General features: G+C 36.7%; 1 protein-coding gene across 1 annotated transcript; it reads right to left on the bottom strand.

Annotated features, from left to right (window-relative positions):
• Positions 1–6,357: 6,357 nt before the first annotated feature.
• LOC105443016 lies at positions 6,358–10,379 on the bottom strand. The gene is made up of 5 exons (XM_011675802.2): positions 10,268–10,379; positions 8,736–8,860; positions 8,348–8,469; positions 7,729–8,050; positions 6,358–6,692 (listed from the first exon to the last, which is right to left on the bottom strand). Exons 2-5 carry the CDS (start codon positions 8,851–8,853, stop codon positions 6,487–6,489), a joined length of 768 nt encoding a protein of 255 aa, XP_011674104.2. The 5' UTR covers positions 8,854–8,860; positions 10,268–10,379; the 3' UTR covers positions 6,358–6,486.
• Between the last annotated feature and the right edge of the window lie 4,294 nt (positions 10,380–14,673).

Consider the following 14,673-nt stretch of genomic DNA (forward strand, 5'->3'; position numbering starts at 1 on the left):
GTTCCGCCCGTACGTTACATTTTCAAGAAAATGACTGCGCCCATGTCATGTTAAAAGGCAATACATCATGCCAAGAATTCTTCATTTATATATCGCTTGTACACGTTCGTAAGATTTCTTGTACATCAAAAGGCAGGAATTTATCTCTTTTTTTCAGAATACCTACACTTATTCTTTGGGGTTAATTTTCCTTTAAATTCAATCTTCTCTTTTAAGATGGAGAGGCAATAAATATGCGACACAAAGGTAAGGATTTATATTAAACGGAAAACAAAATGTGGACGTTCAAAGCTCGACTTTGATGTCATAGTGACGCAGCCGGTTCCTCCATGTCCTCTCTCTCTCTCTTTCCAAATTGAACATTCCGTCTTTAAAAGTCATTTTGCAGGTTGAACGACCGTCCCATTCCTAACTTCAACACTGGTCTCAACACTAGACCTAACAGTAACCCTAAACCTAACCTAAAATCCAACTGTAACTCTTACCATGTCCCCATAATTTTGACGGGAAAAAGCCAGTGGCCGAAGCAGCTCCCATTCCGCACGGTGTCAGTCTTCGATGTAATATTCAATAAACCTTGAACTATCTAATTGAGTTCGATTCACACGACAGTCCGTTAAGTTTAAGATTAAAGGGATAGTTGAGTTCTGTTTTCAGACCGCAAATGCATTCAAAATGCATGGTCATTGCTCTTATTCTTATCTTTGACATTTCTAGTGCCCTTTTAGTACCTAAAATTGCTATGAACGGTTAATTTAGACCCCAAATGTGTGAATTTAGCAATACGATCATACCAATACAGCTCCACTTCCAAAAGAACACGGTGACCGTTAATTAATTTTTTAATTAAAAATAACAATACATGGTCCTGTTGGTTGTGCGTAATATAAGCAGCGCGAAAATGCCAACAAAAAAGCTGACATCGGCATTGGCTGAAATACGACGTAAGAGCCGTTATTTCGTTTTTTTCAACGGTTTTTTCAATTTTTTCAAAATATCTAATATTTGTGGTGGTACGAAATCGTCATATTTATGGATATTTCAGCCGTCTCTGAACCGATTTTGATCAAACAAAGATGATTTTGTCATTTAAATATTATGTTCTTTCAAATTTGACACTCAGTTTTTCATTATCTCACAAAAAAATATTTTGTGTAGCGCCCTCTGCAACAGAACTCAACTATCTCTTTAAGTCTTGTTTTTAAACTTCGAAATTAACTTGTAGTCAGAGATCGTACGAACACACGCGTGGTAACGAAACTTTAAGTTAAAGCGAAGTTTAAAAAAAAAAAAAAAAAAAACACGACAGATCTTAAGGCTAGCACTATAACTATACGAGTAGCGGGGGTCCTCCTCACGTGCTTTATGTGCCGTGCGGACGCATGCAATCAACCTTGACTGTGTATACAATCCAAAACTGACTTAAAATTAGAAAGTCTGATTAGCTGACTTTTACTCAGTCAAAGCGTAATATTTTCACCAACTTATTTATCTAACTTTAAAATTCTATTATTCTCAACTGACATAAAATTTATAAACTCTGACTTGAGCTTAATCATTGCACGCAGTCATTTCGCTTGTTTGCATAGCTATACTATTACATGTGATTTTAATACACAAAGCTGTTTCATTCATAAAACCTTTACTGTGTCAAGACTAAATTAAACTAACTTATTTCGAATTCACCATTTTGAGAGTTTGTAAATACAAATGAATCAATAAAACAACTAACCTCTTTCCCTCTTCTTATACTCAAATGGAATCACACACAAGGATCCCAGGATGTACTGGTTCTGATGCTCATCAGCTGTGCAGTCAAATATCTTGTCTTTAGGAGTTACTTGAATTGGCCACTAGATGGCGCTATCAACTTTGGATGAAAAACTCAGAAAAAATTACTGGTAATAATAATAATAATAAAGTAATACATTTATAGAGCGCAGAAACTATCTAACATATTTATTCTACTGCGTTATAATAGCTCCTAATATGCTTAGATTTACAGTTAATTGAAAAGATGTGCTTTCAGTTTTGATTTAAAGATACTGGTAGTACCTCCAGTCTTGACCAACTGAATGAGAAGGGCAAATCTTCTTAACAATTTGATACTTTAAATCAACATTCACAACACATTATATTATTATCTGTTGAACTGGATGGTATAAATGTACATTGCTGTTTTCTTTTAAACCTGACGAAATCGTCCCAGATGTATGATATTTGAGGATATTTCGAAATTGGTTATGCGACACATGCTGCGGCGACTTCTCCACGATCAATATCGTACATTATAATATGATGACGTGGATCCTAATCAAATGATTGGTCGAAAGCGTACACGTGACCAGGCATTTATTTTGTCTAACGCGTGATATGGATACTGACCGGTCTTTATCCAATTCTAATGACCGGTCATTAGTAAAAATCATGTTATAAAACATCATTTTATATAACAATTAAAAAGTGATCTTATAAAACAAATAATACACAACATTTTGTTTGAGCATTAGTAAAAAAAAAAATACCCACACTTGGTACCTTCAAAACAGTCTAAACACCATTGGCTACCACCTCGGGCGTGTTAGACTGTACCAAATGTACCTTGTGTGGGTAATTCTTACTAATGCCCTCAGTGCTGTGTATTATTTGTATACTAACCGAATTATTAACATCCGTCATAGATTTGACATTATAATAATAATAATAATATTTAATTTTTATATAGCGCTTAATACAAATGTCTCTAAGCGCTTTACAAATATACCTAACCCTAAGCCTAGAAATATTTTAAAACCAATTGCAACCCTAAGTCTTAGCCTATATATTGGACGAGATTAAGCTCAGAACGACGATCGTCGCAGGTACATACATCGGAGTACCGCTATACAATCTCTCAACGTTTTATTATTGTATGTATTAAAAATGTACAACGAATAATGAAGAAAAGCATACTTTAATAATGGACATTGTGTATATGTAGTTCTCGAAATTCTCTTTCGGCTTCATGATTGCTGGTAATGACTTTGACAGTTTTGCTTTTTGTATAATGTATTTCAGCCCATTCTAAAAAAGACGCCCCCTTCACTCGTCAAAATGGAAGTATTAAAAACGCAATGTTTTATAGTGTATTTTCGAATAATCATATCTTAAATGAACATAGTAAAAACAAAGCGACAAGAATATAAATTGTCTGTTTATTTTGCAGTAGTTAAACAAAATTGGAATGAGAGAAGAAACACGACAATGTAAAATATGAGGGCCTTAATGTATCGTTCACACTTAGGCTTTTTTGATTGGTTCGTTTGTTAATTCATTCATATACTGTTTAACTTTCTGATGGATTGATTTGTCATTGATAAGTTGATTGAGTTAAATAACTGGTTGATTGAATAGATGATTCGTTTATTGATTAATCTGAGTTAATTCTTCCTTTTTATGTCTGCTTGTTTGATAGGTGATTGATTGATTGGATAAATAACTGGTTTATTGATTAAGGGCCTAAATGTACCGTTGATCGTTGGGCATATTAAATGTGACCGTCTGTTAATTTATCGACTATTCGACCGATTGATCGGTTAATTAAACGATTGATTGATGTAAGGTTGGATGATTGAATAGGTGACTGATGTATTAATCGAATAATTTCTTGATCGGGGAGTCGATTAGGTCGGTTGATACATGAGTGGTCAATTGATTGGGTGAAGTCATACTAATATGAAAATGTATTTTAGTTAGAATTGTATATGACTAAAAAATAATTTGAAATTTGGCACGATATTTGAATAACTTATACCAAACATCATTGATTGCAATCAATCAATACAGTTAGAATGTATTCTGTCTATGGATGGGCCATTCGTAGATGAAGCAAGAAAGTACTCATTAAAAACCGTAAATCCGTCAACAATCAACCACTCAGTCAGCCGGTCAATACATGAACAGATCTAATCAATCAGCAACAATCAAGTCAAATCAAATCAACGAATTAATCAAAAAATCATTCAATCTATCAGTCAATCAAGAAATCAGTCAAACAATGAATTGACAAATCATTCATTCAACCAATGAACAAAGTAGTCAATCAATTAATCAGACAATCAGACAATCAATCAATAATTCATTCAATCGATCGACAAATCAATCAATCAATGACCAAATCAGTCAACCAACCATGTGAACTGGAATTTGGAACCAATCAATCAACAAACCATCCAAACGTGCCAAACAAGCAATTAATCAGCCCATTCAATTTGAAAATCCTTTATTAATCGGCTTTAATCTATTCTGAATAAATACTTTCTGTTAACGAATTCATCAATCGATCGGCCAGTCAATACATTAATCATTCAGTCACCAAATCCAATCAACAATTCAATCAATCTACTAGGAATCAATTAATCAGTCCACTCTTACAATTCCCTACTTTATCAGTCAAATTCTGCTGGTAAAAACAAATTATACAATTCAGTTATGATGCCATTTAAATCACATTTAAATGGGGGGGGGGGGATCAGTCAACCAACCGTGTGAACTGGAATTTGGAACCAATCAATAAACGAACTACCCAAACATGCCAAACAAGCAGGCAATTGAATTAGAAAATCCTTTGTTAATTGGCTTTAATCCGCTCTAAATCTTTACTATTCAATTCTTACAGTCCCACAAATGCGTCAAAACGTCAACTTCTCCCAAAATTTGTTGTAAAATTAGATTTTATTTTATTTCATTTATTTATTTCCGTTTCTATATGAACATGATAGGCAAGTACAAAATACCTGAAAATTCATCAATTGACATAAATTATTTTTACAATTCAGTTAAGCTAAAAGTGCTTCACCCTTCGTTTGTTTAAGGTGAAATTCAAAGATAATCACAAATATGTCAACTAATGTATTACTAGTGAGAAACTGGGTAGCTAACATATGGCCATCGTACCAGTTTTAGGTCAACTACATATCGGATGATTTATAAAAATACAAATACAACCGCCTCCATAGCAGCTGGGATATACGAGAGATTCGCCGGAAAAATAACGATGTTTTAATGACGTCACTATATGGACCAAAACTGCCCAAGCAGACGACATCCCATAAAGAATAAACATAATTGCAAAGCTATTATTTGTCAAATTATAATGAATTTAGTGTATTTAAATGTAATGGCATGTCAAACCTTTCAAAAGGGGATATGACCCGATTCTGATAACTAAAATCTTTTGCTTGTAAATACACAGGATAGGGGTTAATTAACAATCTAAGAAACCAGACGTTCAAATTGAAAAAAAAACCCGGATTGATATTAAGGACGGCATTTGTTCCATCTTGAAACGCCGGACATACCGCGGTGTGTGCAGCTGAATATACAATGGCGTCTTATTTTGTTTACAAGCGACAGATTCCTTTATTTTTGTATCACTGCATTTGTCATCAAAATAAAACCATGCGCGGGGTTTAGAGTGAGGCAATAAATTATACATTTAGCCTGACGGCAGTGAAGTAAGAGAAAGAACTCAAGAGAAGATGAAAACACAGGCACTGAAAATGTGAGATATCATGGGACATCGTCTGCTTGTGCAAATCATGTCCATACTGTGATCTCACACATCTCAGCAGCGTTCGGAAATTTATTCAGTTGCTATGCCGGGGCTGTATTTAAGCGTTTTGTAATTTATAATAATCATTATTTCGCATGTTTCCAAGCATTGAATTTTGATAACCTTGTCGAATCAAAGTTTCAACTTTGCAATAATGATAATAAAGTTAGTTTTTAAAATCAATGAATATCTACTTTAAGTTACATTTTAAAATGTATTATATACCTCACTTAAGAAATCTAGCCATCTGATTGGTCGAAATTGCAGTCATGGTTTTAGCCATTCCCGTAAATAAACGAAAAATGCCACGCCCACGTAATAGTTCGAGGGTAAAATTCAAGTTACCGGGAATAGTTCAGTCTTGCTTAAAAACTGGTTTGAGCGATCGCGGATACCATACGTGTACGTGTGCGAAGAATTGGTCGCTAGACAGCAAGTACACCAAAAGGGTAGGCCCTACGTGAATGAATTGGTCTTATTATCAGCCGTAGATCTAGGTCTAGACTTGTTTCTTGTCTGTTATAGTCATTTAATAGATTAATTACTTGAATTCTGAGCACATTTCAGTAACACACAAAAATCCAGCCCGTTCATAGTCCCACACACAGGCGCGTACACAGGGGGGGGGGGGGGGGGGGGGCTGACCTAAAAAAGCTGACCTTACCCCCCCCCCCCCCCCAACGGAGAAAAGATGTCAAATTTTCAAATTTCGAGACCAAAAAAAAAAAAAAGTGTCCGCTTACCCCCCCCCCCCCTATCGAGCTATTGCCCGAGGTTTCAAAGCAGTCATCAATACTATACTAATACACAGTATGTAAAAAAGAAACCGTGATAGATTTATACTACTTCTTATCTAGAACAAGGTTTCATGTTTTACTCTATCGACCAAATCATTACTTGGCATACACATAATAGTAGCTTCCGTTCCAAGTGTACTTGTTGCGGAACCACTGATCACTAGACAAGCTTGCCCCTGATCCCCGGGGCGAGAAGAAGAGCGACTGGAAGAAGAAGGGCTTGGAAACCCCATTGGCAGGTGGTAGCCCTCCCCCTTGTCCGCATTCGCTTGTACCCCCTGGAATGCAGGTCACTCGATCAACTATGGTATAAACGAAAAACACATTTTAATTGTATAAAAAACAAAATAAAACATGGTGTGAACCCGGTGACATAGTGTGTAAACCCTGGGAGATGGCGTTTTATCCCTAATTAAAACAGTTTCAATATGAATGATCACCAGTGCGCTATTTTGTATAACGCAGGTGCTTTGCAATAATATTTAGAATGGGGATGTTGCAAACACATGGAGTTTTTGAATTGCCAAAGGGTTAATTGAATGGGGTCAGGCAACTGAAAGCATTATGAATATATTTTGATTATAGACTACACGATGAAAACATTTACCACTGCCAGACGGAAATTCAATACGGGTATGGTCGTTGCCGTAATTAGGAATGAACAGACAGTCAGACCGCAGCGCCCGCAAATTCGCACGCATTTATAAAATACGTATGCATGAAATCTGGGTCTTGAATGCGAAGTGCGAGAAAACACCCCCAAACTTACAATCCCCTAATTCTACGGAAAAAAGGTGTATGGACATGAAACTTCAGGAAAAGTTAGATTAAACTATGATGATATGCACCATGAAAAAAAGGGTCAGATTTAGGTTCTAAAAATGTCTAATGACGAGGAATTATAAGGAGGAAATTTCGGTAAATTATGTTCGATTCATCGGCATGAAAATGATCCTGAACGTCCAATGATTCAATGACAAAAATAGTTCACCATCTTCATCAACTCTTCTGCTTTCCATTGGTACCTAAAACATATTATTTCAAGTTCAATACCAGTCAGGAGCTAGCGAAATACGACGAGTGTACCGAAAACACCAGACGAGAAACCTCCGCCTCGGACAGCCGACGGTTTTCAGTAGCTTTAGACCGGGGGTAGTCACGCGGTGCGCCATTTGGGATCCTCCTTGTGTCAGCGATCGCAATAATTTGAATTGCCAATGGGTTTATTGAATGGGGTCAGACAAATGAAAACATTATGAATATTTTGTAATGCACATTTCGAACATGATAAAAACCTGTATAAAATAAGACTATAGACTACACGATGAAATCATTTACCACTGCCAGACGGAAATTCAATGCGGGTATGGTCGTTGCCGTAATCAGGAATGAACAGAGGTGTATCCACAAGCCAAGGAAGGGATCGTGTAGTGAGACGCGATGGGTTAACGCTGTCATCTGCCTGCATTTTGAAGACAACGTCAGTTTGGACCAGGAAATGATTGTATTTGAGATCAATCATCTCTTTGACTTCGGAAGGGGAGATGATGTCGAGAGTGATTTCGGTGGCGTCTTCGTCAACATAGTTCCAGACGGTTCCTTTGTTGGACCTGCCGTAGCGGGCCCACCCACCGCCCTCAATGTCCATCTCACAAAACACCTGTAAGACAAGATGGAAGATGGTAAAATGTTACCTGTGTGAGGATGGAGCTACATGCATCATACAACTGAGATTTATGAGTTCGGGGGGGGGGGGAGGGACACGTGCCCCGACCATCTGGAATCTTGCAGGGGCAATATTGTCATTGCAAAAAGAATGTGCACTGAATCCTGCCCGCAAAAGGAAATTGGACCCCAAAAAGAAGTTGAATGTTATAACAATTTTTTTTTCTTACGTTCTTGTGGCTGGTGCCCTATACCCATCCACTCCCGTCGTCGAACTAAAACAAAAACATACCTTTCGATAGAGCCCAGCGCTCTCGATGTAGTAGAAGCCACTGGCTGCTTCACGGCACATATCCTTGACATGTTGGCAGGACAATGCCGGGTTGCTTGGAGTTCCAAAATTATTGCAGCCTTCTGTCGTATGATAAAATTTTAAAAAGGCCGTTGCTAGTTTTCGTTCCAAGTGTGTAGGCCTAACACATATCGTGATCGGGCATCTCAAAAACTAATAAAAGCTAAATCCTTTCTTTTTTCTTTTTCTTCTTCCTCTTCTTCTTCATCTTCTTTTCCGTGCTTCTTATTCTTTTTTTTTCATTTATTCTTCTTATTTGACTTATTTCCCCCCTCCTCTTCTTTTTTCATCTTTCCCTTAACATTCGTACCATAACCCATTTTTTTACCTGTTGAACCTTGGCATGAAATCGCGCCATTGAAGTGCAGCTGTGCTTGACCGTATCCTTGGGCACTGGTGCTGACAATCAACAGCATGACCAGAGCGATGGAAACAAACGACGCCATTTTGATCCTAACAATCAAAGATCAGGAAGAAATGTATAGAGAGTTCAGGTTTACTTCAAGTGGACTGGATTTGTAATCAACGGGCTTACAAAGAATTCGAGCAGCTACGTGACTGCATTTTGAAATGTTTGTGTCAGTACCACTAACCTAACCCCGGGGATCTACAAGCACACCTATTACCCCTAATTACCAAACAGGTGAAGATGGTCTGTAAGTAATCACCAAGTATACAGGGTGTATCATAATAAAGGATATTGAAGTTTAATGACGATTTATATGAAAACTACTGATTTCATAATCAAGCACTTATGTCTGTTGTAAAGGACAGAATGTCCTCTTTTTAATGACACCCCAATCATACTTCTACTGTCACAGTTGACTGAATAACAAAGCATTGTTGTCCACCATGTGAAAGGTGCACTGTGCCAAGTTTGATAACATTTCCTTCTTAGACACATAATCCACTCATTGTTCAGCATTTCAATATGTCTGGGCTGACACAAGCACTAATCTTTGAATGCTAACTTGTCACAGTGCACCTTTGACATGGTGGACAGCAATGCTTTGTTATTCAGTCAACTGTGACAGTAGAAGTATGATTGGGGTGTCATTAAAAAGAGGACATTCTGTCCTTTACAACAGACATAAGTGCTTGATTATGAAATCAGTAGTTTTCATATAAATCGTCATTAAACTTCAATATCCTTTATTATGATACACCCTGTATACTCTGACTGATAACCATGATAACATGCATCCAAACAGGCCTACTCAAATGGCGGCGCGAAGTCAGTCGAAGCGGCGCGCAGCTGTTGCCCCTCGCAGCACAGTCACCAAACATACAGGTTGGTACTTCAACTTCAATAACATTTTCATTTGGCACTTCTAATAAACTAGTTGAGAAGGCCTGATCTAGAACATGTAACCTTATCATACAATGCCCACATCAATTGATAACCCCAGTGTTTAAATGTTCGAAAGATGTTAGGCTATCAACCTCTTCCCCGCATGGTGCCACGTCATTTTCAAACATATAACTCATTGTTAGCGGGGTAGAAAATGGCCCCAAGGACATACATGAGCCCTTGTATTCACAAAAGTACCATATTTTTGAAAGAAAAAAAAACAGGTAGACCTACATACCACGGGTCGCCTAAATCCCCCCCCCCCCCCCTCCATTATCGTGATATTTTATTAATATTGGTTATGATCATATAAGTACGTAAAACATAATAAAACTTTTCTGTAGCATTTCAAGAGCTACATGAGAGAGGAAAAACAAAACAAAATAGATCAAAACACTAATATGACGTTAAACGAATTCAGCGTTTGGCTCGTGAGCAAATAGTTTTAGCATCGCCTAGATAATTAACACTAGATTGCATGGAATGAATTTAAACTCTCCACAACTTACCTTTTTTTTAATACAGATTCAAACGGCTTACATGCACAGTAATGTCACCTTGTGTTCTGCGGTGAGATTGATGTTGCCTGGCCTGTGTTTATAACGTCTCGAGAACTAATATTCGTGTGCTAAGAAAAACATGATATAAAGATTATTTTACCAAGGTTACTTATTACTTATTTTACCACGCTTACTTATCAATAATTACAGAGACTGAGGCATTCAACCATGGTCCGTGTGCAAAAAAAAAAGAGAGCAAATTTGTTTCCTCCTTTCGTGTATGACGCGCCATTTGCCTAATAATTCAGAACAATGATTATCGACTGATGTACAGTGTTTATCGGCGATAAACAGTGTTTATGGAAAAAACAGTGTTTATCGATATATTTATTCGTATTTCTTCGTGAGTGGGCGCTTTTCAAAGTCGAACTCAAAGGGCCTTAACTAAATCGCTTCTGCATCAATGATTATCAATCAAATTGCAAAGATCATTTAGCTCACTAAACAAGTGCCGTTCTCATAACATGATCTTTCATATTGTGCCCCCTCCCCAATGAAATTTCAATTTTGCCTTGTTCTTTTCATATTTGCACTCAACGCCATTTTTTTTTATATTCGCCTACCCCCCCCCCCCCCCCCCCCCCCCCATCCCCCCCCCCCCCCCCCTGACAGTAAAATTTTCTATCCAGGACCCCTTTCCAATACTGACATTTACATAGGCCTTAGCTATTATCCTGTCATTTTGGCGCCGACTTATTTTCTATTTAACTTTGCTTCCCCCTCCCTTTTCTATTGTAGACCATTTTTATACTGCATTTAAACTTTTGCCTTGTCCACTCTTTGATTACATTTCCGCCTTCTCCCTCATTAAAAAATATGACTAAATCTATCTCGCTGTTGCCGTATTTAGACAAATTACAAGGTCGAACACCTAATACTCAATCCCACATAAGGCTGCATCATAACCATCGCACCTCAATCATAATGAATTATGATTACAGAGTGCCATCATTATCATAATCACCACAATCATCACATATCTTTCACTAAATAACAAAATGACAAGAAAAGAATTGAGCAATATTAAGTAATTTTTTTAACATTTACGAACTCATTTATCAACATAATTTTTTTTGTATTTTTTGTATGATTAAATCAATTATCAACATGCTATTATGGAAAGCACATATATACAATGAGTTTTACGAGACTACTTTTAAAAAATTTAAAAATATTGTTGTTATTACTATATATTGTTAGTACTTCTATTATCATTAAAGTTATCGTCATTATTTTTTTTTTTAATTTGATGGCCAATCAACAAACAGTAATTTGGCGTATTTTGTGAGTCATTGACCCTCCAAATTCGTTCAAATTGGACAAATAATAATGCATCTCATGCAAAACATACGGAATGTCAAAGTTCACAATTTAGCTGCCCCTCTAGTCCTCATTTGCAGGATATGCAACCTCTTCGAGTGCAACTTTGAAAAGCGCCCACTCCCGGCGAAATACGAATAACTCTGTTTTGATAAACAACTTGTTTATCTCGCTAAACTGTGTTTATCGCCGATAAACACTGTTTATCGAGAGGAACTATGTTTATCGAGTGATAAGCATAGTTTTTCTCGATAAACAGTGTTTATCGCTTGATAAACAGTGTTTTCGGCGATAAACAGTGTTCATCTAAATTATTAGTCAAACGGCGCGCCATATCGTCACTGTTTTCACGAAGTGACGGTAGTGAAAAAAAAATTGCATTCACTTTGCGTTACGATTTTCCTCGCTACCGTCACCTCGTGAAAACAAGGACGATATGTGTATCGATAAAAACTATGTTTATCACTAGATAAAGACAGTTCATCTTGATAAACACTGTTTATCGAAAAGCAGAGTTATTTGCATTTCGTCGGCCGGGAATGGGCGCTTTTCAAAGTTGAACTCAAAAAGATTGTATCATACATAGTATGTACCCAAAAGGAGAACTAGAAGGGCAGCTAAATTGTGATTTGAAAATATTATTGACAATAATGAAGATAATAGTAATGATAACAATAATTATAATGTTCAATTTTTTTTAAAAGTGTTTATGTGATTGATTGGGCAAATGGCGCGCCATATTCGTGAATTTTAGCTGACAAGGGTGCTTTGAGCGTGACCACGCCCACATATCAATTTATAGTAGAGAGAGATGTCATGCACCTATGGGTCCGTGTGCAAAAAAAATAAAAAATAAATATCTCTTACCATTAATCCAATTCGTTTTATTGCCTTGTCATGATCACGCCTTCTTGTGTGGACCTGAAAATCGGGTTTTCCCCTTATTTTTCAAGAGTTTCCACATCGGATAATGTGAGTAAATATCGACATGAAAGGGGCGCAAACACAATAGGAGAACGTTATACATGGGTGATGCTCTTCTATGGTGCTCTAGTCTCCCCCAACATACACACAAAACAAAATTATAACTTGTATTGCAATCGTATTAGAACGATATGCATGCATTGACGGCAGTGTTTCTACATGACAGACCAACGAGCATCTCTCGGACTATCCAGAGCATTTTTTTAGAATTCTGTAGCATCTAGGATAGTGGAGATATAAAGGGGTTAAAGAGAAGCTTCATTGAAATTTTAAATATATATAAAATTTATTATACCTCTACAGATTGCTTAGAACCTCAACAAAAAGTAGAAAGTACTCTTAAGCCCTCACTAGTGTGAGGAATAAATTAAATGCAATTTTGAAATCCTTTCCAGAACCCACTCACAAATTGAAATGACGGCGATAAAACACATGCGATAGTGTGCAGTGACTGCAGTCAGTAAATGACCTACCTTACATAACACATTCTGGACAATGTTGACTTTGATGAGATGCTAGAGATTATGCCTAACGAAGTTTGAAATGAATCGGAATAAAAGAAGGGACCAAGATAGGGTTCATATGCATTGCGTGGAAAACGAATGGGATTTGGATGAAGGAAGAACGGGTCATGACGTGTACTGTGTCAGAAATGGCCTTCCATACTAGCATAATCATGCAGGGTATGAAATGGTCCCCCTTGAGAGATTTTCAAAATCCGCCACCCGGAATATGCTTGCAAAATTTCAAGGAAAGAAGTTCGGAAAGAGGGCAAAAAGCGTTCTCAAAGATGACGTCATCGCCAATATGTGTTATAATTGAAGGGAACCACAGCATAATCTGTTTAGTGACCCATGATCAAGAGAGATTTATTAAAAAACATTTTTGTGAACATATCACCATGTTTGGTTTCATTCGAAATGGCATTTCGTTGCGGTTAGTTGGACACATTTGACTGTTGCGCGTTATGTATTGCAAGCATTAAACGGGTTGTTATACAATGCAAAGTAAATTCATCATTTATGGAAAAACTTTGTGATGACTTCATCAAATTTTACCAAACTTGGCAGACAGTTGTCAAGTGTATGGATAAAACATGTCTGCTAAGTTAAATTGCGCATGTATAAAGATCGCCATTTGAAAGCAAGTTGAATCGATTTTGCAATTTTCATTTAGCAGCGAATTAGCTAATACGCCGGCCGGCGAATGAGCGGGTGGGGGGGGGGTACAGAGCACAAAACGTACGACCATTCCGTACAAGGGTCTGAAAATCTAACTATTACTAAATCGATTGCAATTCTAATGTTTCTTATTTTCTCCTGATAATATTTCAGCATCGAATTGAGAGTTTTGGTAGACATCTTGGATGGGATAAAGCAATCAATCCTGGGCACATGACGTATTGTACTAAAATATTATTATGATAATAAGGATACGAAGATAAATAACAATAATTATAAGAACATTTACAATATTAATAATAACAATAATAATGATAATAATTACAATGATAACTACTATTGTTACAACACCAATGACAATCATGATAATAATGAAAATAATAATTGTCATGATACTGCTGACATTTATATTACTTTTTATACTATCTCCTATAGGAACACAAAGATGATGAAGAAAGGGAAGAAGAAGAATCAATACAGCGATATTAGGGATTACTTTATCTTTGATCGAGGCATACACATGCATATTACATACTCCATGGTAAGAAGGAAGTAAGCAAGGAAAAAGAAAGGCAAAGAAAAAATGAAAAAGAGAGATAAAATATAGCCTGGGTTCAAATTCAGTTTTCGTCAAATTATTAAACCCGGAAATGATCCTCATTTTATCTGCCATATTATTGCCATGGGACGCTACATAAAAATAGTACCAGAGTGCTGTCTATTGTCATCAAATATTGTTCAAATAGCATCATAGAGATGATGAACGAAGAAGAATAATAATGCAAGGTCATGAGAATATTCCATTCTTTCTCTCTCTCTCTCTCTCTGCTAAATAACCCGAACAATTATGGAATCAACTGTTAAAGATAC

Source organism: Strongylocentrotus purpuratus, unplaced genomic scaffold (genome assembly GCF_000002235.5).
Source record: "Strongylocentrotus purpuratus isolate Spur 01 unplaced genomic scaffold, Spur_5.0 spur5_contig_816, whole genome shotgun sequence".
NCBI lineage: Eukaryota > Metazoa > Echinodermata > Echinoidea > Camarodonta > Strongylocentrotidae > Strongylocentrotus > Strongylocentrotus purpuratus.

What these genes read in the sequence shown, in the direction of transcription:
- LOC105443016 (XM_011675802.2), bottom strand. Translation starts at nt 8,853, where the DNA reads ATGGCGTCGTTTGTTTCCATCGCTCTGGTCATGCTGTTGATTGTCAGC. An exon ending in TTCATGCCAAGGTTCAACAG is followed by an intron (nt 8,470 to 8,735) that starts GTAAAAAAATGG and finishes ATCATACGACAG; the next exon opens with AAGGCTGCAATAATTTTGGA. An exon ending in GCGCTGGGCTCTATCGAAAG is followed by an intron (nt 8,051 to 8,347) that starts GTATGTTTTTGT and finishes CTTGTCTTACAG; the next exon opens with GTGTTTTGTGAGATGGACAT.